Raw genomic sequence first — 23637 nt, 5'->3', positions numbered from 1 at the left:
CAATAAAAAAGGGAGTAGAAATTATAAGTTTAAAGGCTTATCAAAATATAAAATAAAATGAGGAAGATGAAACAAAACAAACCAGATGATGTTTGAGTGTAAATCTATGGCCATGTTACTACATTTTATATGAGTTTTATACCTTTTTGAAGTTAAATTAATCAATTAATAATTTTGTTGCAAATACAGAAATCGATTTAGTGACAAGAAAAGAACAATGTTAACAAGATATATGAAAGGTATTCATATAAAGCAAATTTCAAATCATTATTCTATTGAAATTTACAAAAAAATAATAAGTAGGCTGATAGTCAAAATTAATTACCTAGATCAATACATTGAAGATATGATCAATGCATGTATAAGATGGAAAACGACACCAAACAAAGGTTGAATAAGGAAATCAATAAATAAATCAGTCATATTTAAACGAAGATCGTTAATCAATGAAGACTAATAAATCGAAAAAAGAATATTCAGATTTTTTAATCTCGGAGGTGTGAAACAATACTCAAAGAAACAATACTTAGAGAAACAAAATTTATTTTCAAGATCCACAGAAATCTATATATACAAACAAAGAGGTGTGAAAATATAACATGTGCAAAAATTTTAAGCTAGGGTACGACGAATACACACAATTGTTGGGTATAAAACTTTGCAACTTTTGGGATCATTAACAAATATAACCAGTTAGATGACATAACGGGAACAATCTCATCCATTAGATTAAAACGATGATCTCAGCAATCATATAAAGTGGGTTTGAGAATTCACGAAAAGGTAATAACAATTAATACCTTTAGATAATAATGGCTAAGCAAATTTAAAGTCAAATAGGATTGGAAAAACAAAATTTGAATAAACAATTGTTTCAGGAAAATAAATTTGTAAATAAATTAAAACAAAACAATCAAGATGTAGAATATTTATATATGGAATGAAAGAGTGTGATTGTGAAACATTGCATAGATTAAATTACATGGGTATTTTTTATTAAAAGACACATCTTTTTAAAAAGACACAATTAAAAGACAAATCCTTTTAAAAAGACACATTTTTTGCTTTTATATATATTGAGATTAAACAATAACCTTTACATCAAATGAAAAACAATCTGAACCGTTAGATTTAAAAGATGACATCAGCAATACACAAAAAGTGGGTTTGCTATTATATATAGATTCTATAGGGATTTGGCCTTTTCTTCTCCACTTACCCTAACTCTCTCTTCTCTTCTCTTTTCTTAACTATCTTCTACAACACGTTTTTCAAATCTTTTGCCTTTTTGTATTTTCCAAAATCGTGTATTTTACTTTATATTTTATATCAAAGAGGGAAATAAAAAACATAAATTTAAGATTATTTTGGAAAACGGTATATATATACATAAATATAAGAGATCGCAACGACAAGAAAGAAGTGAAGAGGTTTGGTTCTACGTACTGGCCATTAAGGTGAATAAGGAATAGTATTATCACATCGATGAGTTTGTTAAGTTGTTGGTCCTTTTTGTGGGATATTAGACCATCTCCAAAGGGAGATTCTTAAACAAAAATTAGAGACTATGGTGATTAAAAATAAATGAAAATGCTGATAATTGTGAAGGAGCGATTCTTCGAATAGGGGTTTAAGGAGCTGTCTCTTAAACCACATGTCTCCTTTTTAGTGGTTAAAAACTGTTGAAGAAAGAGAAAAATGAAGGGGATCCACGTTACTCTCTCAAAGCCACAAGAAAAAAATTGTTTTAGAACTTCTTATGGGGTTCACAGTTGGACAAGAAAAATAAAACATGATTTAAGTGTTTCAAAACTTTAATTTAATCATAAAAAATTCCATTGACATCGATGAGTTTGTTAAGTTGTTGGTCCTTTTTGTGGGATATTATTATAAGCAACGATAAGCATCTATCAACTGTTACAGAAACCAAAGGTTGTCAGAGAATTGAAACTAGGATTTGTGATTTACCCGACGATTTGCTCTTGGGGATCTTGGACCATGTCCCAACAAAAGATGCAGTCGCCACTTCAATCCTGTCTAAACGATGGCGTTATGTCTGGACGATGCTGCCTACACTCGAGTTCAAAGACGATGGCAGCGAGAGCGTTGGATGGTTTATTGAAAACTCATTGCAACTCCATAAGGCACCGAAACTAGATTGTTTGATTGTCGAAGTCGGTCCACGCTGTCCTGTTGACTTAGATGTTGGAAAGTGGGTTGAGAACGCAGTTAATAGAGGTGTGCTAGGGTTAGATTTCAATCTCCTGTGGAACGCAGAGCCCACAAGCTTTCCTAAGGGCCTTTACACATGCGACACACTCGTTGCTTTAACTCTATCCAACCAGATTCTAGTGGATGTTTCTTACCAGGCTCGCCTACCATCTCTCTTAAAGCTTGATCTTAACTACGTGGTGTATAAAGACGAAGACTCTCTTGTTAGGCTTTTATCAATCTCCCCTGTTCTCGAGTGCCTGATGGTGAGTCGCCATGTGAATGACAACTTGAAGAACTTTACCGTGAAAGTTTCTTCCTTAAAAATATTATTTTATCATCGTACTTGGCACAATAATGAGGTCGAGGGTATTGAGATTGATGATGTAGACTTTGATGAGGATGAGGTAGGTGATAATGAGGTAGACTTTGATGAGGATGTGGTCAATGAGGTAGAGGATGATGATGATAATCTAACTGAATCGTTGGTAATAGACTCCCCTGCATTAACACAGCTGGACTTAACTGACGTTTGCAAAGGCTGCGAAGGCTATTGCTTGACAGAGAATATGCCTTGCATTGATGTGGCATACATCTATTATGCTCATAACCCCGATGAGAAGTTTTTGAGATCTCTTTCTTCGGTCGTACATCTGCACTTATTATTTATCAAATCAATGGTAGCGATTACACATCCCTGTTCTTCTTCTTTTGTTCCTTATTGCTGAGTCAACTAATGTTATTTATTTGTCATATCACAGGTTGCGTGCTGTAACGCCATCAAGTTCCCTCGGCTTATAGAGCTGTACTTCTTTCCAGATAATTTGGTAGATTGGTTGGATCCACTTATGTTTTTGCTTCAAAATTCTCCTAAACTAGAAACTCTTACGATTCGAAATGTAAGTATACCATCCTCCCTTAAACACAAAGCACATCTAGTTTTGATGAACTTACCATTAAAGTATTTATGCCAGGATTCCAGAGATCTCCCACTTTCCTGGAACCAGCCGAGTTCTATTCCAGGATGCTTGTTGTCTCATCTAGAGATATTGAGGTGGAAGGACTATAGAGGAAGACAATATGAGAAACAACTATTGGACTACATTCTCGCAAACTCAAAGTGTTTAAAGACAGTGGAGATCTCCCTCTTACCAACCTGCAATCTTGAAGAGACACGACAGGAGTTAGAGTCTATGCCTAGGATTTCTACATCATCTCAACTTCTAATCTCCACTCAAATGGAATGGAGGTTTAACGGAATGACATTGTCTTGATATATTACTAGTACTAATTTACATGTTTAAGTAGCTAAGGCTATCATTTAATGATTTCTTTTACTAAAATTACTAGGTTATGAGTTCTCCAATAGAGTTTTCATATATATTCTTTCGTTTTTAACATCGTGAAAATAGTTGAATTGCCACATAATAACTGTCTCAGATTATGATAGTAAGGTTCTTCTTTCTCAGTACAACTTTGTTTAAGAGTATTTCATATTAATTTCATATTACAACTTTCTTCACACTAAGAGTATAAATTTTAGTGTATACAAAATAAGATGATTTCTCATTGTTTCTTAATATCGAAATCTTCAACCTAATATCGTTATTCGTTTGATCTTGAATTTGCTACGCAAATAAATTTTTTGTTTCTTTGAAACTTCAAAATTCGCAATCCTATTCTCCTATACTTGCAATTGTTGGCTATGTAATTGCATTGTTACTGATATTGAAATTCTCAATCTAATATGGCCTCAAATCGATACTTAATGTCAAGATCTCAATCTAAACGCAAGCAGATGAAGAGGAAGGTTTCTTGGGACTCAAGAAACCAGAAAGCAGAACGGGAAATTCAGTTGACAGCTCGTGTTGACTTCACCGGAGTGCATAGAAGCAGAAACTAATAGGTGGTGGAGTTATGAGGAGATCAAACCAGCTACATATAATGAAGTTAAAACCAGAGGAACTGATGAAGCAAAAGAAGATGAAAAGAGAACAACCAGAAAACTCTCCTAGCTTTCATGTGAAAAGAAAAAAGAACGATCATCAACTTTTTCCAACAATAAAAAGCACAACCCCACTCATGTTTCCATAATATGGTGTGGGGATTCATATTTGAAGACCAAGAGAGGAAAAGCAAACTCCATCAAGTATACATGTGATTAGTCTAATATTTATTTGGAAATTAGATCATAATATTTTGTGGTTTGGTCTTATATATGTTCATTTTTTGATTGGTTTTTCAATTTTTTCGTTTCTCTGTTATGTGTGATTTTAGAAGTGACGCGTAAGGATTTGATGAGGATTATGGAGATTCCTGAGCTTACTTTATACCATCTCAAGAGGCATTTACATGTAATTATTTGGAATTAGTATTCTTTTTTTTTATATTATTCAATAGATTTCTTGTAATTTACAAACTCTAAATTGGGTAATTCTTCTTCCATTTATCTTTTCACTTCAGAAAATATTTGACCCGTATTGTGATTTTGTGTATTTAAATAAATAATTAATACCAACAATAGAACTCACCGACCCGTATTAATTTTGCTATATATATAAATAAAGTGGTCGCTACGGTGAATGATTGGTGTGGTATGTTATGTTGGCAGTGCAAGTATATTTAATTTGTAAAGCGAGGGCGAGGCGGTGAGTTCGATTCCTGACCTTGACTGTTTGTCTAAATTTTAGAGCAACTTTTTATAGTTTTTAGATGTTTTTCCGCAAAAACTTCATTGTATTAAAGTTACGAATCCTTTTTTAAACTTTTAATAAGTTTAAAATATTTTACACTATATATAACCGGACTCTTCAGCGTTTTATGTAATTAACAACTATACCCGTCTTACAATTCGTCATATCTTACAATCATGTTTCGTCGTATAAGCGCTGAAATTTTAAATCAAACCATGTTTAAAATATGGCATACGTTAGTTTAAACTTGGTGTAGAGTTAAAATTTTAATAACACTTAAACTTTTTAAAACTTTCAAGATATTTATAATATCTAAAACTTTATAATATTAATAATCTCAATCACTTTTGGTCCATTTTTTCAAGAGATGGTAGTCATCGACCCCTAAGTTATGATATTTAAGCACAGTCCTCGTTACATGAACAAGCTCACTAAAGGGTAAACTGATGGTTGTTGCTGGCTTTGGGCTTCATTTATATATGTCTAGGCTTGACATTAAGATGAAATCCTCTAAACAAAGTTGTACTCAGAAAGAAGAACCTTACTATCATAATCTGAGACAGTCATTATGTGGCTATTCAACTATTTTCACGATGTTAAAAACGAAAGAATATATATGAAAACTCTATTGGTGAACTCATAACCTAGTAATTTAAGTAAAAGAAATCATTAAATGATAGCCTTAGCTACTTAAACATGTAAATTAGTACTAGTAATATATCAAGTCTGTGTTATTCCGTTAAAGCTCCATTCCATTTGAGTGGAGATTAGAAGTTGAGATGATGTTGAAATCCTAGGCACGGATTCTAACTCCTGTCGTGTCTCTTCAAGGTTGCAGGTTGGTAAGAGGGAGATCTCCACTGTCTTTAAACACTTTGAGTTTGCGAGAATGTATGTGACTAGTTGTTTCTCATATTCTCTTCCTTCATACTCTCCCAACCTAAAGATCTCTAAATGAGACGACAAGCATTCGGGAGTAGAACTCGGCTGGTTCCAGGAAGGTGGGAGACACGCGGAATCCTGATATCAGTAGATTTGCTTTAATGTTTAGTACATCAAAACTAGATGCACTTGTGTTTCAGGGAGATGATAATGGTGTACTTACAGTGTCAATCGTAAGAGTTTTTAGTTTAGGTGAGTTTTGTAGCAGAAAAATAAGTGGTTCCAACCAATCTACCGAATAATTTGGAAAAAAATATAACTCTATAAGCCGAGAGAACGTGATGGTGTTACTGCTGTTACACCACGCAGCCTGTGATAGAAAACAAATATATATATATAACATTAGTTGACTTAGACAACAAGGAACAGAGAAGAGGACCGGAGATATGTAATATCGCTACCATTGGTTTGGTCAAATACAAGTGCAGATGTATGACGGAAGAAAGTATAAGGAATATTTATGTAAAGGATCTTGCTGTAATTAGCTTAAGTCTAGGGTTCTCTTCAGTCTTAGTATATATATGTATAAACCTCTGATTAATAACATTATTACATTCATAATCTCTCTATATGGTATCAGAGCAGTACGCTCCTCTAACCTAAAAAAAAAAAAAAACATTTCGCCGTCATCTTCTTTCTCTTTTGTTCGTCATCATCATGTCGATCTCACATGAAACCTCCATTAATGGCGCTGAAACTGTTGTAACAACACCTAACAACCAAACTCTTCTTCATATCAACACGACAAACATTACCAAACTCACGACAACCAACTACCTTCTGTGGAAACTCCAAGTTCATGCCCTCATTGATGGCTACGGTCTTGTTGGGTATCTTGATGGGACTTCTCAGATCCCTCCCTCTACAGTCACAGTTGCTACTGTGGTCTCTCGAAACCCAGATTTTATCATCTGGACACGCCAAGATCGTCTCCTTTACAGTGCTATTTTCGGGTCGGTTTCTCCTTCTGTTCAGTCGGTTCTCTCTCGTACCACCACTACTGCAGAGATCTGGTCTACTCTAGCTGAAACATATGGAAAGGCAAGTCGTGGTCATGCTCGTCAGATCAAGGATCAACTCAAGGTCTGGACCAAAGGTACCCGTACTATTGATGAGTATATGCATGGCGTCACGACACGGTTTGATACTTTGGCGGCTCTTGACAGTTTACCGGCGCATGATGACCAGATCGAGACCATTCTTAATGGCTTGCCTGAGGATTACCAGCCTATCATTGATCAAGTTGCGTGTAGAGACACGTCTCCTTCCATTGCCTATGTCCATGAACGACTTCGCAACCATGAGGCCAGACTTCTTTCCAAGGCTGCTTCCTCGTCACTGGTTCCAGCTAGTGCTAATGTTGCTCAGCGTCACAACAACAACAACAACAACAACCGCAGCGGTCAACACTACAACAACAACCAAAAGCAATACAATGCCTCCACTGGTTACACGACCAACTACCAGCCTCAATATGATGGTCGTTCTCAACAGAATCGGGTTTCAAAGCCCTACTTAGGCAAATGCCAAATTTGCAACACACAGGGACATAGTGCGAGAAGGTGTCCTCAATTTCAGTCACGTATGCAGCCTGGTTATTCGACTCAACCTAGCCCGTTTCGTCCTTGGCAGCCACGTGCTAACGTTGCTATTGGGTCTTCCTATGATCCAAACCCGTGGCTCCTTGATAGCGGAGCTACTCATCACATGACGTCGGATTTAAGTGCCTTGTCTCTCCATGAGCCGTATACGGGAGCTGATGATGTGGTTGTTGCTAATGGCTCACCTCTACCTATTACACATATTGGTTCAAAATTTCTTCCCTCTCAAACACGTGATCTTCACTTGAACAAAATTTTATGTGTTCCTGACATTCACAGAAATCTCATCTCTGTCTATCGCCTTTGCAATGCTAATCGTGTTTCTGTGGAATTCTTTCCCGCTTCGTTTCAGGTGAAGGATCTCAGTACGGGGGTTCCACTTCTTCAAGGCCGAACTAGAGCTGAACTTTATGAGTGGCCGGTCTCGCCGACTCAAGCGACAGCTCTTTCTACGTCTACTAGTCCAAAGGCTTCTGTTTCCGTGTGGCACTCTCGTCTCGGTCACCCGTCAAATTCTGTTTTGCATACAATGCTTTCTGCTTTTACTCTTCCTGTTTCGAGTTCTACTCAAAAACATTTGTCGTGTTCGGATTGTTCTCTTAATAAAAGTCATAAGCTCCCCTTTTCACAAAACACCATTCTATCCACTCGACCTCTTGAGTATCTCTATTCTGATGTGTGGACATCCCCTGTTCTCTCCTTTGATAATTACAAATACTATCTCCTTATTGTTGACCACTTCACTCGTTATACTTGGTTGTATCCTCTTAAGCGGAAGTCTGATGTTAAAGAGGTTTTTCTTGCCTTTAAGTTGTTGGTGGAGAAGAAGTTTCAACAATCTATAAGCACACTATTCTCTGATAACGGCGGTGAGTTTATTGCACTCCGTGGTTTTCTCACCTCACAAGGAATATCTCATCTGACGTCACCACCACACACACCGGAACATAACGGGATGGCTGAACGCAAACACCGTCATGTCGTTGAAACAGGCCTCACTCTACTCTCCACGGCTTCAATTCCGACTACGTATTGGCCGTATGCCTTTACCACAGCCGTGTACCTCATTAATCGTTTGGCAACACCGGTGCTTGGAAATCAAACTCCATTCTTCAAGTTGTTTAGTGCTCATCCAAACTATGGCAAGCTGAAAATCTTTGGATGTCTTTGCTTCCCATGGTTGAAGCCATACACACATCACAAACTCCAGCCACGTTCTCAATCGTGTGTGTTTCTAGGGTACTCGCTCACACAGAGTGCATACTATTGTCTACATGTACCAACAGGCCGCATTTATACTTCACGGCATGTTCAGTTTGATGAAACGACATTTCCGTTTGCTCCGACTTCTAAATCTGCGAATGTTGATACGGGAGCAGAGTTATCACCTCCGTCGCCGGTAGTCTCTTCGATACGCCTCCCAACACAGTTTCCTTCGTCGCCTAGTGGACCCCCGCACTTGGACCTTCACTCGCCGGCCTCCTCTGCCTCCCACTCGTCGCCTTCATCTTCTCAGGTATCGCCTTCTAACTCTTCTTCTTCTTCTTTTCATTCTTCTTCCTCTCTTAATGAACCTGAGCCCACTGCTCACCAAAATGGGCCTAATTCCCCGGCCCAGCCACATTCTACTTCCACTGAGCCCACTGCTCACACTAAAAATGAATCGCATCCCACGATTCAGCCTCAACCCTCCTTGACAACCTCCACTACCCAAACATCTCGGCCTCCCTTGCCGGAAAATTCCCAAATAGCTCAGCCCCAAGAACCAGAAAATCCACAACCCCGTGAACCACCTCAAAATGTCCACAAAATGCAAACCCGAGCCAAAAATAACATCACTAAACCAAAAACAAAACTTAATCTTCATGTTGCAGCTCAAAAGAAGTCACGTGAACCAGCTACAGTTATTCAAGCTCTTAAGGATGAAAAATGGCGCCACTCCATGTCCGATGAATATAATGCTCAAATGGCCAATCATTCGTGGGATCTGGTTCCGCCTCAGCCGACGCAAAATGTTATTGGTTCTCGATGGGTATTCACAACAAAGTATCATCCTAATGGTCAGTTAAATCGCTATAAGTCACGCTTGGTTGCAAAAGGATTTCATCAGAAACATGGGGTTGACTATGCTGAGACCTTTAGTCCGGTGATAAAGTCTACGACGATTCGTTTAGTTCTTGATGTTGCTGTTGCACATGACTGGCGTATCAAGCAATTAGATGTTAATAATGCTTTCTTACAAGGTGACTTGACAGAGGAAGTTTATATGGTACAACCTCAAGGTTTTGTTGACAAAGACCGCCCCGATCATGTTTGTCGTCTCCGCAAGCCTATCTACGGTCTCAAACAAGCTCCACGTGCATGGTATATGTCTCTTAAACAACATCTTCTAACCACTGGCTTCACCAACTCTCTTGCAGACACTTCTTTATTCATCAAACGAAATGGTGCATCCATTGTCTATGTTCTTGTTTATGTGGATGACATTCTTGTGACAGGAAATGACCCCACGCTTGTTGCTCAAGTTTTACACTCCTTTGCTGCACGTTTCTCTATCAAAGACCCCACGGACCTCAGCTATTTCTTGGGCATCGAAGCGACTCGTTCCAAGTCTGGTCTCCATCTAATGCAACGCAAATACATCATTGACCTACTCACCAAGAACAATATGCACGACGCCAAACCTGTTTCGACTCCGTTACCGACTTCACCGAAGCTCACTCTACATGGTAGCAACCCTCTTGTTGATCCGTCACAATATCGGTCTGTTGTTGGGAGTCTCCAATATTTGTCGTTCACACGGCCCGACATCTCCTATGCGGTAAATCGTCTCTCTCAGTTCATGCATTGTCCAACTGAACAACACTGGCAAGCTGCTAAGCGAGTTTTACGTTATCTTGTTGGCACCACAACACATGGTATTTTTATCAGTGCTTCTTCTCCTCTCGTTCTTCATGCCTTCTCTGACGCCGACTGGGCTGGTGATGTTGATGATTTTGTATCCACTAATGCGTATGTTATCTATCTTGGTCGTAATCCAATATCCTGGAGTTCTAAGAAACAACGTGGTGTTGCACGTTCGTCTACCGAAGCTGAGTATCGTTCCGTTGCGAATACAGCCTCTGAAATACGTTGGTTGTGCTCTCTACTCACGGAGCTTGGTTTCAAGGTCTCCTCTCCACCTGTGATATATTGTGACAACATCGGTGTCACTTACCTTTGTGCTAATCCTGTGTTTCATTCTCGGATGAAACACATCGCGCTTGATTATCATTTCACGAGGAACCAAATCGAGTCGGGTATGTTACGTGTTTCTCACGTCTCATCCAAAGACCAGTTGGCCGATGCACTCACTAAGCCTCTCTCACGTCCACAGTTTCTCAATGCCCGGTTCAAGATCGGTGTCACACCAGTTCCTCCATCTTGAGGGGGTGTATAAGGAATATTTATGTAAAGGATCTTGCTGTAATTAGCTTAAGTCTAGGGTTCTCTTCAGTCTTAGTATATATATGTATAAACCTCTGATTAATAACATTATTACATTCATAATCTCTCTATAGAAAGAGATCTCAGAAACTTGTCACTGGGGTTACGAACATAGTGAAGTTTTGCCTCATCAAGGCAAGACATATTCTCTATCAAGCAATAGTCCCAATCGTAATCTAACTTCAAATTTGTTAAAGCAGGGGAATCTATTACCAACGATGGATTGGAATCATCATCGTCCTCAACCTCATCTACATCATCATCATCATCATCTACATTGTCGTCAACCTCATCCACATCATCATCATCTACCTCGTCTTCCTCTATCTCATCGAAACCATCATCTTCCTCAACCTCTTCTACATTATCATCCTCTACATCATTTTCCTCGAATTCATCTCCCTCTACCTTGTCTTTCTTACCATCCTTGCGCCAAGTAGCCACATAATGTAATGTTTTCAAGGAAGAAACTTTCACGGTAAAGTTTATCAAGTTGTCATCCTCATGTCGATGCACATGAAGCACCTTGAGAACAGGGGAGCTTGATAAGAGCCTAACAAGAGAGTCTTCGTCTTTATACACCACGTATTTAAGATTAAGACTTAAGAGAGATGGCAGGCGAGCCTGGAAAGAAACATCCACTAGAATCTGGTTGGATAGAGTTAAAGCAACGAGTGTGTCGCATGTGTAAAGGCACTTAGGAAAGCTTGTGGGCTCTGCGTTCCACAGGAGCTTCAAAAATAAACCTCGCACACCTCTATTAACTGCGTTGTCAACCCAGTTTCCCACATCTAAGTCAACAGGACAACGTGGACCGACTTCGACAGTCAAACAATATAGTTTCGGTGCTTTATGGAGCTGCAATGAATTTTCAATAAACCATCCAACGCTCTCGCTGCCATCATCTATAAACTCGAGTGTAGGCAGCATCGTCCAGACGTAGCGCCATCGTTTAGACAAGATGGAAGTTGCAAGTGCATCTTTTGTTGGGACGTGGTGCAAGATACGCAAGAGCAAATCGTCGGGTAAATCACAGATCCTAGTTTCCATTCTCTGACAACCTTTGGCTTCTGTAACAGTTGATAGATGCCTATCGTTGAGTATAATACTATCCCACAAAACTTAACAAAGCCATAGATGTCAATGGAACTTCTTTCTCGTAGCTGCCTGTGATACAGAGAAACCCCTAATTTATTTCACACAAAAATAATTAAAGTCTATTGTCGAGCTAATTTGTATTTATATTTAATTATCATATCACTATTTATTATTGCATATAAGAAAAAAGAAACTAATTAAAAGTTACCCAATTTTAAAATAAAACTGCAATATAAAACATATTGTCAATTGATTAATTACATACATTATTGTTTAATTGTTTACATACATTTTAAATATATATATATATATATATATATAAGTAAAAAGTTATGGGGCGAAATATATACATCCCTTCAGGCCTCCAAAGTTATATAGTTTCGTTCAAATGTTATTCGTACTGACGACCTCTAACCTTTCAATTAATGATCTCCTAGTTACAAAATAAATACTACACTACTATAACGTCGCATATATAGTGAAAGTAGGCAAAAGAAGAATGTAAATCAAAATTAGTGTGATTCTAATGACGTATTTTTGAGAAATACCCAAGATACTATATATACTGTTCTCATATTTCATCAATCTTGTGAAATGCTATGTTCAGTGGTAGATCTGCTTCTTCGTCTCGTAATATGAGTGTCTTATGGTATTGCACTCACGCATAGCTCGAGAAGATTATATGATGATCAGGTCTTGTTGTTCATCAGACATGGAAAACAAAACAATAATTTGAAAACCCATTACATGATACATGTAACCCTCGTCGATAGGCTAACTGATTTTGCCAAGTCGAGCATTTAAATCTATGCCTAACTGATCAATGGTCCAATATTAAAAGCCACTTGGTCATAAGTTGGCCACCACAACAATATGTGATCATTTAGGCACAGTACACTTAAATGTGGATGGTCACGAATTTAAACATTTTCGAAACAGTATGACCAAAACGTGACATTTTTATGGACATGGTTTTGCATGTCATGGTATAGTAGCCAGATTGTAATATTCGTCTAGTTGTAATAAAACTAAAACAATATAAAATAAAGAGAGGCAAAATGGTGGATAGCGTACTGCGGACATCGCATGATGCTTTCCTTTGTTTGTTGTTTTGCTTTTTATTCATATAAACAAAACACCCAAAAAGAAAAGAAAAAATATCCGTAGAATTGTGATGTTTAATTAGGCTCAACTCTAATCAATTAAAACATAATCAGGCTGTCTTAATCATGACTGTTATATCATCCCACCCTTTTGTATAGACCACCCCACTTGATATTCTATTATTAATTACAAGTTTACAACACAAACAATGTCGGGGGCTAAAACTTTTCTATAATTGTTCGTGCTCAAATATATATATGCTCAAACATTAAAACTCATGAACATTATTTGCTTTACTGCCTCTATTAAATCTGTTATATATTCGGAAATGAAAAATCTGATATATATGCACAAATACTCTTAGCATATGAACATTATAACATGAATAAGTTTTGTTTTACTTCGATTCATTCAAGTTCAATGGATTTGAAGATCCCATATGAATTTTGTAGCTACCAAATCTATTACATCTAATGCAAGCTTATCTCCGACTCAAAATTTGTTAACTAAAAACTCAATAAATTAGAAAACGATTTGTGTTATTGGTGGAAGAGTAGAAAATGGTCCAAAGTGGGATTGATTCTAAACTTGTCGACGCCACCATTAACATGACATATTAATTAATAAACATAAGTATTTATTAGATCTCCTCATCAAGGGATATATGACTAACAAAAATGAATTATCAATGTCACGAACAGGTGGAACATCGCATAAGTGGACCGACCACTCTTCAATAATTTTCAATCGACGGTGGCACTAATATATTGCGAGATGGGTATATGATATGATAATGGCGTATCATGACCATTCAACCACTATGCACATGCCACACCTCCAACCATGGTAGACCAACGAAATGGCCCAAACATTCTGGTTTATTTTATTATGCAAAGTACGGTTCCAATTATTCGTATTTTAGACTTGTTAATTAGTAACTAGTATTATTCTATTGTAACATGTAATCTTTTAGTACAATTATAAAAGTGTGGTGACTATAAAATAATCAAAATGCGGTACTTGTTATATACGGTTTTCATTTAATCTAAATGTGATTACAAAATTATTAAAGCTTATAATGTACTTTTTTTCTTTATGGGAATCGTTAATTGCACACCGTTTATTTCATATGTTCCATTCGTTTCGTTTTGACCAATTTTACCACACTATCATTCTACTATATACTCTACAGCATTGGTTATATTATTTCAAGTTAATGATCTGAAATTTTGTTTAACAGTGTCTATAAATGCTTTAAAAATATATTTTATTTGGACCAAAAAGATGATGAGACCAAGAGCCGTAATTTAGTTGTAATTATCAAACTAAATATAAATATAAGAAATACCAAAAGTTGCGACATGAATAAATATTTATCTTTTTTTTTTGTCTATAAATTCTTTATTTTATATCTTAGACAGCTAAATTTCAGAATATAATATTCCTATTTATTAATATAAAAGTATGTGTTGGCTGCTGAGGAGAGAAAGTGGAACTAGTTAACGTACATGTATGTTATACAAAATTGGTGTACGGTGAGGTGACCATGTGCATACGTACATGCATATGTCTACGTTTTTTTTAAAAAAAAAAATGCATCGCAGCTGAAAATTATATATTTAAAGAAAATATTTTTAAACAAAGTCAATTTCCTAGAAAAAGAATTATCACAACTGAATTGAAATGTTCTAAAAATTTTAAAGGTAACAATAATACTTAATTTTAACTCTGCATGTTAGTCTCATTTTTATGTCCTTATATCATACTTTTCATTTTAATATCAGACAAAATCTTGAAAATTTACTATCAACTAAAGTTATTAATTCAAGATAATTAAGTACTATATATACCAATGAATTTGAGATATCAATAATAAGAAGAAATTAAGAACTACACCATCTAAACATAAAAAAAAACATATGATGGACCTTAAGCATTATTTTAAAGTAGACATTTTTATTAGGATAAGAAGATATGGATGGACCTAAAAGACTTTGCGAAAAATCCTTTCACTCCATCCCAACCAGCTATTCCTTTGGACCAGCACCACGCATCCTCCGATCCTCTTAATTAAAATAGTGACGTTTACATATACAACTTTATATATTTTTCATATTTTTGTTATACTATATGATCACTTGACAAGTAAAAGCCTTAGAAAGGAAACCTAAAGAGAGGAGCACTCCACGTAATCTAGTTGTCGATTCCATTAATCTTGTTTTTGACGTAGCTCAAAGGGAGACTTGGATGAAATAAAAGACGTAAACCCAATTCATATCGTCAATTAAAAGCACTAGGTTGTTTTTTTAATTATCTATGTTTCTCATTTTGGGAACCGTAAAATACATAATTTAACCGAGTGAAAGATCATTATCATTATTAAAAAAATGGCAAGCAGGCCAATAAAGTAAAGTTAGAAAGAAAAAAAAAATATGAAAAGCAAAGATTTGAAGAAGTGCTTGAAAAGAAAGAGAACAAATAAACCCACTTGCGTAAGCTTACATGGAACCGTATATTAAGTCCATAAGCTATATTCTAAATACTCGGACTCATCTCATTTTTATTCTAATTCTATGGGCTAATTGCTATTGCCATCTGTCTTTTTTTTTCTTTTTTTTTGCAACTTGTTTTGTGTTTTGTATTCTATCTCCACGTAACCGCATAGTTTGTCTGAAAAATATTTGATTGGTAACCACAAAAATAACAAACAACGTCTACTTCAATCTTCAATATCAATTAGACATGGAAAACATATAATTGAAACCGTCACATCTATAATAAATAACATGTTTCATAACTTTTGGTACATTTTGTTAATTTCTTTTCTTCCATGACCACGAGGTAGTAAATAGCTAGAACTTAAAAAGGTGTCGGTAACTAATGACATTGGTAGTTCTCAGAATTATGTGTTAAAAAAAAAAAACTATCGATAGTCCCAATAAAGATCGTTGAGATAATTTTTTTGTTTAAATTAGTTGAACAATGAAGAGTTTGTGATCACTTGTGATTAGTTTAGTATATATGGGTTAAGTGAGAGCAATGAGGACTCGTCTCTTTTAGCCAATAACCATGTGCAATCCAAAGGCGTGAAACGAGAGCCGTCCGATTAGGCCCTCGTAATCTACAAGCTCGTTCTCGAAAGCTAATCCTACGACGGATACAAAACACAAATATATTGCCAAATCTCAATGACAACAGATTTCTTTTTCTTTTGTCTCTCTAACAATAATAAAAAAACAAAACATATATAATAATAATGATGAAAACGAAAATGTGAGCATTCTTAACCTCATTGATAATTTCATTATTTGTTAAAATTAGGTACTTTATTTAAAGACCATACTACATATCTTTTTTAGAATCTAGATTTTTTTTTTTTGGACACTCAATCCATATTCCGAAATTTATTGTAAATTTTTATAAAATAGATACAAATTTATTTGTCAATAAATCATCACCATAAATTTTTAAAGATTTTTTCCCTGGCATCATGCGTTTAATTTATGTAACAACTAACAACCAACCAAAGCTTTTGCATGCCTTAGAAAAATAGCTACGATCCATAATTTACTCTTGCATATCAGAAAAATTTTAAATTATTGACCAAATATTTTTAGATTTCTTTCCGACAAATGCGAAAAAAAAGAAAAAAAAAAAAGCATTCACATGTTTTCTCCCTCCTGAGATGCACGAAGCAATTTAAAATACTATTTTACCAAATCACAATATTACTTTAATACCATGAAAATAAAATATTAGCTATTTTTGACCAAATAATCTCTCTATATATACGTTTCAGACTCTCTTTCTCCCTTCTCACCTTCACAATTTTCTCTCTCTCTCACGCTTCTAAAAGCTTTTCTTTCTCTCTTTAGATAATATGGCTGAAACTTCTGATGTATCGCCATTGAAGCGTTACCGAGAACAAGAAACCCTAACCGAACAAGAAACAACCAAACGTCAAAAGCCATCATCATGTTCTTCCTCTTACAACCAAATTCTCTGTCTCCTCGACGATTCAGACGAACAGAACCAACACAACAATGACCTAACCTCCTTTATAAACGCACTCCAGCAAGAAATCTCATCAGATGAACAAACCGGCGTCGTTTCTGAAACTTTCAACGTAGAAGACTCGTCCTCCTCGTCTTCTTCGTGCGTTTCCTCAAAGGAAGAAGAAGTAGAAGACGACAACAACAAGGAGAAAGTGATGCAGCATCTCTTGGAGGCTTCGGATGACGAACTTGGGATACCTAACACCGATTTTTGCGAGAGTAGTTATGAAAAGATTAATGAGGATTACGTTTATGGAGCTAGTTTGTTAGATGGGTTTGGTGATGCGTTTTGGGAGCTTGAAGACGAAGCTGCTAACTATTACACGTTGCTACAGTCTGAGCTCTTCATGTAGAAATTATCCAAGTTTTAAAAAACGTAAATCTCGAAGAATAGGCCAATATAAAAGAAACAAGTGGATGTCTTTTTTTAATATGGAAATTAATTTCATTTTTTAAGACACACTTCTTTTGTTTTGGCGAAGCTATACGAAATAATTAATTGATTATTTGTAGTAAGGCAATGATTTTATTTTAATTTTCTCTATTTTTGAATCGAAAGATTATAATATAAAATGGTGAACTCTATGGTTTTTCAAATTTGTTTCTTATGAATAAGAGAAAAGTGTCGTATTCGTGGAAACAATGCATGTAATTAAGGAGGGAATAAAGTTGATTAAAAGAGTCAGAATCGTTCGTTTCTTGTGAAGATTGAACAAAGCTATGAAATACAAAAGACGTTTCATGCTGCCCACACTCCAACGTTTATGTTTGCCTTTAGATTACGTTTACGTTTACCATATTATTATAATAATATGATTTTCATCAAATGAACTCATAACGTCTAATCTTCTAGTCAAATTTTGTTTATATTTATCTTGTTTTATTTACATTAGATACTTTATTGAAGTGTGTTATTGTTAAAAAATGAAAAAAAAAAAAAAAAGTAAACCCAAATTGTTATTGGAAAGCGAAAGATCGTGTTTGGAACAATCTAGACCATTTACCATCAACTTGACGCTTTATCACGTTATATTTAACTCTGTAACACCAAAGCCTATTACTGATTATTCTGTTATGTCAAAAAAAAAAAAAAAAAAAAAAAAAAAAAAAAAAAGATTACTCTGTTTGTTAAATAATTCATATCGGCTGGTTAGAAAACTTACCAGAATAAAATGTCCACTTCTTTTAATTGACAACATCTAACTTAGCTGCAACTACTAAATGCAAAAATTGAAACCACCCCCTGATATTTCACATTCTTACCTAATAACTATTCTTAAAACAACTCTTACAAAAGAAGAAAAATTAATACGAAATATCACAAGGAAATTTTATAAAATACCATTGAAAAGTTTGAGAAGAATTTTTAAGAAAAGTTTTTAATCATCTATGAAACGTTATAAAATATTCAAAAAATCTCCCATAAATAATTTTTTGTGGTATTTGAATTTTTTTTCTTTTTTGTAAATGATTAAAAAGTGATATCATTTTAAAATTCAGTAAAACTATTACTTATATTTTCTGTCAACAATTATTTATATATTTACAAAAATGGTATAGTATCATAACTATTAATTGGTATATAACTCTCAAATAATATATATTAATTAGGTCATGATTAATAATAAGTGGGACATAATTTGATAGTAGCTGGATACCTCAACTGAATTCTACTTTTTCTTAACCAATTTGTCCCTTGAGTTTTTTTTTGCGACAACATTTGTATATATATCTTATATTTTCAAACGTGCCATAGAATTATAAAATATAGCTTACATGTTGAAATATGTATATATTGGAAATAAAGGTTAAGTTAATGTAACAGAAACAGAATACTAATGGGCTGGGTACGTCAGATTACATCGACCAAGTAATGATGCATTTGCATTATTAACATACTTTGCCCACCAATAATGACGACGTTCGAGGGAGTGGACCAGCCAAACAATGTGTTGGTTATGCAAATAATTTCAATCTCATGTGACGATCGCATTATTTTGCACCAGAAAGTATAATCTGATGTATAATATTTTTTTTTCGTCGAATCTAATAAATCATTAAAATCGAAGATACATCCTAGGTGCTTCATATATTCTTATCATAGCTAATATGTTTCATTTATCAAACGACCATGCAATGTTTGTATTATTAATGAGTTATATACATCACGTACGTCGTAAGGTTTCCCAAATATTATCATATTTTATACAAGTATATGCAACCATCTATGATAATTGATAGATGATCTATCTATATATATGTATATAATGTTAAAACATTTAGGGATGCCTATATAAAATAAAATTGTCTATTTCAGTTTAGCGAGCTATAATTTTTTTGATGTGCAACATTTACTATCTTTAACTCTTTATTTAAATAAAAACATTATATGGGGTTTCACGTTTCATTTAGTACAGTTTGTTATTGGTTAACCTAAACACAGTTTATCCCATGTGTTTGTTTGTCCTTTAGTCGCGATGAGTAGAGAGACTAGAGACTAGAGATAGTATTAGTTGTAGTTGTAACCACCTGAGTTAAATGCACTTGTCAATTGTTAACCAGCTTATGGTTACAACTTACAACAACAACAAAATTAATCAGCAACTCATTGAGAAATTGATATGGCCAAAAAAATAAGTTGGAAATTAAATGGCGTTACTTATACATAGGATCGGATTAGGGAAAACTATAGATTAAAGGTTTAACAATTGATAAGTGTCAATTTATATAAAAATAGATTCCCGAATCAGTGTCAAATGTCATTTCAAAATTGAGAACCCGTAAATAGAAAATATCCAAAATGGAAGGTCCAAACCTAAAGTTGAGAAAATAATTCATTGTAAGAAAATGCGAATATTTAGACAAATGAGAAATGCCCACAAGAACGATATACGAATTTTTGCTTTGAATATATGAGCTATATATAATAAGAATGAGCCAGCTGAATCTGCTTTACGAGAGAATAATATATGCATATAGGTCGTACCATTATATATAATATATCTTAAGTAATTAATCACGATTAAGGGCTGATATGTTTCAGTAGTTTCTTGTTCTATAAATGATTATTTGTTCTTGACCGACCACACAACTAAAATTTATAATTCTACTTTGCGTGCAATCTGTACAAAAACACATAATTATTTGGCATAATTGTTCTTTCATAAAGCCAGATATCCTTTATATTACCGACATATAACAAGACTATGTGTAATCTCAAGAACAATATAGACAATATGATTCTTGTTCTTATAAAAGTTAATTTTGTAAACAAATATTTTCCAACTTAAAAGATTATGTATTAACGTATACTTTCGAATCTGGAAATGGTGTTTTACTTTAAACTTTAAGAGTTAGTGGTCAGTAGTGGAGGCAATGACATTGAGAATCTATTATAACATTTTTGCAAATCAATATTCTTTGTTTATAATTTTCACTTTAAAGAAATTATAAGCTGATGTTGCATTAGTGGAAGAAACATTAGAGAATCAACAAAAGCAATTCTGAAATTGATTAGATTTTTTAACAGTCGTATTAGACGACAACATAACAGATTTAATTATGCTATTTAAATGATAAAATGCCTAAATGGGCTACTAGCCTAAACCTCCACCAACACTAAAACCTTGCTTTACTTTTTAATGCCTCAATCATGGGCTCATTTCTATTTTTCTCCCACTGCACCAATAAGAAAATTTTGAAGTGGTCAAATAAAATATTTGTAATTTGTATCGAATCATCAAACTCGAATATGATCCTCCTGCAAAAACAACATCTACCTTGAATGACACTAATATATTTGATATTTTTAAAAGATATATATATATATATATACATTGGTACTTTAGCGTAATCAAATAGTTGAAGATTCGACTCAGAATGAAAAATATGCTTTTGAGAGTTTGATGCAGCTTCTACTGAGAATGTGAATAAATTCTTCACAGACTTTGGACTTTAAAAGTAGGAAACTCGATTGAATCAATAACTTTCATGTTTTCTTCTTTCTGATATATATACTAATCACTACAGTTTATAAATAAATTGGTAATTAATGAAATACACAAAACGACAAGAATAAACTAGTGGTCTACTCTGTTTCTGCAAATTAAGATGTGATATAACACACAGTTTCAACACTTAGAAAACCACATTTGTGCTGCTGTAATTGCATAGAGATTGGGATCATTAGAGAAAGAGAAAGATCCATTGAAGTAGTGTAAGATCAAAAGATAGGATTCAACAGGAAACTACACAATTACAATGAGTTACAGAAACAACAATTTTTTTTTTTGTAGGTTGTTAAAACTAATAAGCCTGTGTGTTTTTATACCCTGTTAAAGACGGCTACATCCAAACAACATCTTCCCCCACCCGGTAAAATTCTCTATGCCGGTACACCGGGTTTTCGCGGTTTTTATTTCGCTTCTTTAGCAGCTCATCACGGCACAGTTATAAACGAAGTTAACCGATTGTTTCTTGCCGAGTAAATGCCACTCTGGTGTTGCTTTACTTGGAACCCATGAGTTAAGCTCAATGAACCCTTCACCTGGTGCCTTTGGTCCACCAATCACTATAACTTGATCCCCACAAGCTCTAAACGCTAACCCCCAACCGTTCATCGAACCCGCTTGCTCAGGCAAGTTCCCAACTTGGTTCCAAACCCGTTTCTCCTTATCATACCTCCTAACAGCCATACCCGCATGATCAGCCGCGTAAAGCTGATCATTCACAACCGCTACAAGCGGTGGAGCCATCGCAGCTGCAGACATACCGTTCCCCTGGTTAGACCGCGGTGGAGACATCTCAGGAATCTCTGTCCACTTCCTAGTCTTCAAATCAAACTCTTCGCCACAAGTCAAAACCTTTGGCTCATTGGCTTCCCCAACACCAATCCCACCAATGACATAAAACTTGCCATCCATAAACACACCAGAACACATTTTCCTACGCTTGTTCATCCCCGGTAACACCGACCAAGTCTGATCCTCATAGTTATACATCTCAGCAGTATCAAGAATCCTACCGCTCGAATCACAGCCACCAGCTAAAACAGCAATCTCTCCATAACTAGCAGAGCCAAACAGACATCTAGGCATGTTCATACTCTTCCCAGTAGACCAAGAGTTGGTCAAAAGACTGTATCTATAGATTACATAAGAACTCACTTCCCAACCAAACACAAGCAAATCAGTTCCTACAGCCAAAGACTCTTTATCCGCGTACCTGAAACACTCGTTCTGAGGCATGCTCGGCAAATGCATCCACCGTTTCGACCTCGGATCAAAAGCTTCCCATTCATTGAGATGGCACGAGAAGTAAACCCAATGCTCAAGCGTCCCTTGCAGCCTCCTGAGTCTGTAAATCTCACCACTTCGAATCAGGGCACGTAAGCTACGATTCACAGAGGCAATGGAGCAGTAATCAGCTCTAGAGCAACGAATCAAACAGCTAATGGAATCGTCTTTGTTCATCCCTGGGATAAGCGTTCCCGAATCTGAAGATCCGTTGTCTCCAGCTTGGCTTGAATCAGTGAGCTTGTACATCTTCTTGAGGTGAAGATCGTTCTCGTCGCTGCTTAGAAAAGATCGTTTCCCAGAAACCAAAAAGCTCCATTTCGTTTCTTTATGGCTTGGCATGGTGAAAAGAGTTGAAACTAGACAAGAATCACGAGGTCGACCTTCAAACATCTTCTCAGAAAAAATGGGGGCAAGAATCAAGAATCAAAAGCTTCTTCAGATTGGATCCAAGCTTCTAACCCAGAAGAATCTCGATATCGATTCCATTTTTTGCTGAAATCTGGAACACAGAGAAGCCAAAAATCTTAACTTCAAGCAATTACAAGAACCAGAACAAGAACAAGAACAAGAAACCTCAGAATGAGAATTGTAATAGAAGACTTGATTGGATGAGAAAAGGATTAGTTTTATTTGTTTTTGGGTATATTTAAGAGATTAATTAAACTAATCTTTTCTCTCTGTGTTTCTTCTTCTTTTTTACATTTGTCTTTCTCTCGTATACCTTCACGTTTAAGCTCCTCTGCAAATCAGAAGAAGCAAAATGGACTTTGTAGACAACCAAACAAAAAAAAAAGTGTGGTTTTTGATTAATTAAATCACTTAATAATACATTATGTTTATTCTTGTACTGTGTTTTACTGTTTTAGCTAAAGAAAGAATATTAATTTAGAGAAGAAAAAAGGAGATTAACGAAAGTGAACAAAGAAAAAGCATAAGACGACGTTTCAAGTGTGTAATCCAATACCTTGAATCTAACCAAAGCTCTATTGCTTCAATCGTACAATATTGTTTTAATTATAAGAAAAAAAAATCTAAGTACAACTTTCAATTTTTCATCATCATTCTTTTTTTTTTTTACTTTTTTTATTATTTATTCTATCTAAAAATAAGTTTATTAAATTATCAATTAGTTACTTCTTTCCTTTCCTTT

The 23637-nt window shown here is 35.2% G+C and overlaps 4 protein-coding genes across 5 annotated transcripts; 2 read left to right on the top strand and 2 right to left on the bottom strand.

Annotated features, from left to right (window-relative positions):
- Window positions 1–1832: 1832 nt before the first annotated feature.
- On the top strand, window positions 1833–3485 carry LOC17898450 (putative F-box/FBD/LRR-repeat protein At1g22000; the record flags this gene model as incomplete). Its single annotated transcript, XM_023777085.1, has 3 exons — window positions 1833–2891; window positions 2973–3110; window positions 3186–3485. Coding segments are annotated over 3 exons (1497 nt in total), but the record flags the coding sequence as incomplete, so codon positions are not given.
- Window positions 3486–5624: 2139 nt separating this feature from the next.
- On the bottom strand, window positions 5625–13750 carry LOC17897189 (putative F-box/FBD/LRR-repeat protein At1g22000). The gene is made up of 6 exons (XM_023777082.1): window positions 13744–13750; window positions 11365–12054; window positions 11013–11256; window positions 6248–6293; window positions 6010–6156; window positions 5625–5924 (listed from the first exon to the last, which is right to left on the bottom strand). Exons 1-6 carry the CDS (start codon window positions 13748–13750, stop codon window positions 5625–5627), a joined length of 1434 nt encoding a protein of 477 aa, XP_023632850.1.
- Window positions 13751–16946: 3196 nt separating this feature from the next.
- LOC17900035 lies at window positions 16947–17652 on the top strand. Its single transcript, XM_006303299.2, has one exon. It carries the CDS (start codon window positions 17016–17018, stop codon window positions 17541–17543), a length of 528 nt encoding a protein of 175 aa, XP_006303361.1. The 5' UTR covers window positions 16947–17015; the 3' UTR covers window positions 17544–17652.
- Window positions 17653–21372: 3720 nt separating this feature from the next.
- LOC17900367 (F-box/kelch-repeat protein At1g26930) lies at window positions 21373–23304 on the bottom strand. Of its 2 annotated transcripts, none has more exons than XM_023790047.1 (2): window positions 23209–23304; window positions 21373–22986 (listed from the first exon to the last, which is right to left on the bottom strand). In XM_023790047.1, the coding sequence occupies exon 2, from the start codon at window positions 22875–22877 to the stop codon at window positions 21618–21620; it is 1260 nt and encodes a 419-aa protein (XP_023645815.1). In that variant the 5' UTR covers window positions 22878–22986; window positions 23209–23304; the 3' UTR covers window positions 21373–21617. The 2 variants fall into 2 exon arrangements, with proteins under 2 accessions (XP_023645815.1, XP_006307630.1); XM_006307568.2 differs by lacking the exon at window positions 23209–23304 and having other exon boundaries at window positions 21373–22332; window positions 22414–23183.
- Window positions 23305–23637: the final 333 nt, after the last annotated feature.

Source organism: Capsella rubella, unplaced genomic scaffold, assembly GCF_000375325.1.
Source record: "Capsella rubella cultivar Monte Gargano unplaced genomic scaffold, Caprub1_0 scaffold_1, whole genome shotgun sequence".
Classification (NCBI taxonomy): Eukaryota; Viridiplantae; Streptophyta; class Magnoliopsida; order Brassicales; family Brassicaceae; genus Capsella; species Capsella rubella.
Note: the sequence above shows the minus strand (reverse complement) of the source record. Positions and strands in the feature narration are given on the sequence as shown.

Excerpts from the sequence above, each read along its gene's own strand:
- LOC17900367 (XM_023790047.1), bottom strand. The coding sequence starts at position 22,877 with ATGTTTGAAGGTCGACCTCGTGATTCTTGTCTAGTTTCAACTCTTTTC.
- LOC17897189 (XM_023777082.1), bottom strand. Across the intron at positions 6,157-6,247 it reads TGTATTTGACCAAACCAATG|GCTGCGTGGTGTAACAGCAG; the intron begins GTAGCGATATTA and ends TTTCTATCACAG. Across the intron at positions 5,925-6,009 it reads AAACTCTTACGATTGACACT|GATTCCGCGTGTCTCCCACC; the intron begins GTAAGTACACCA and ends TACTGATATCAG.
- LOC17900035 (XM_006303299.2), top strand. The coding sequence starts at position 17,016 with ATGGCTGAAACTTCTGATGTATCGCCATTGAAGCGTTACCGAGAACAA.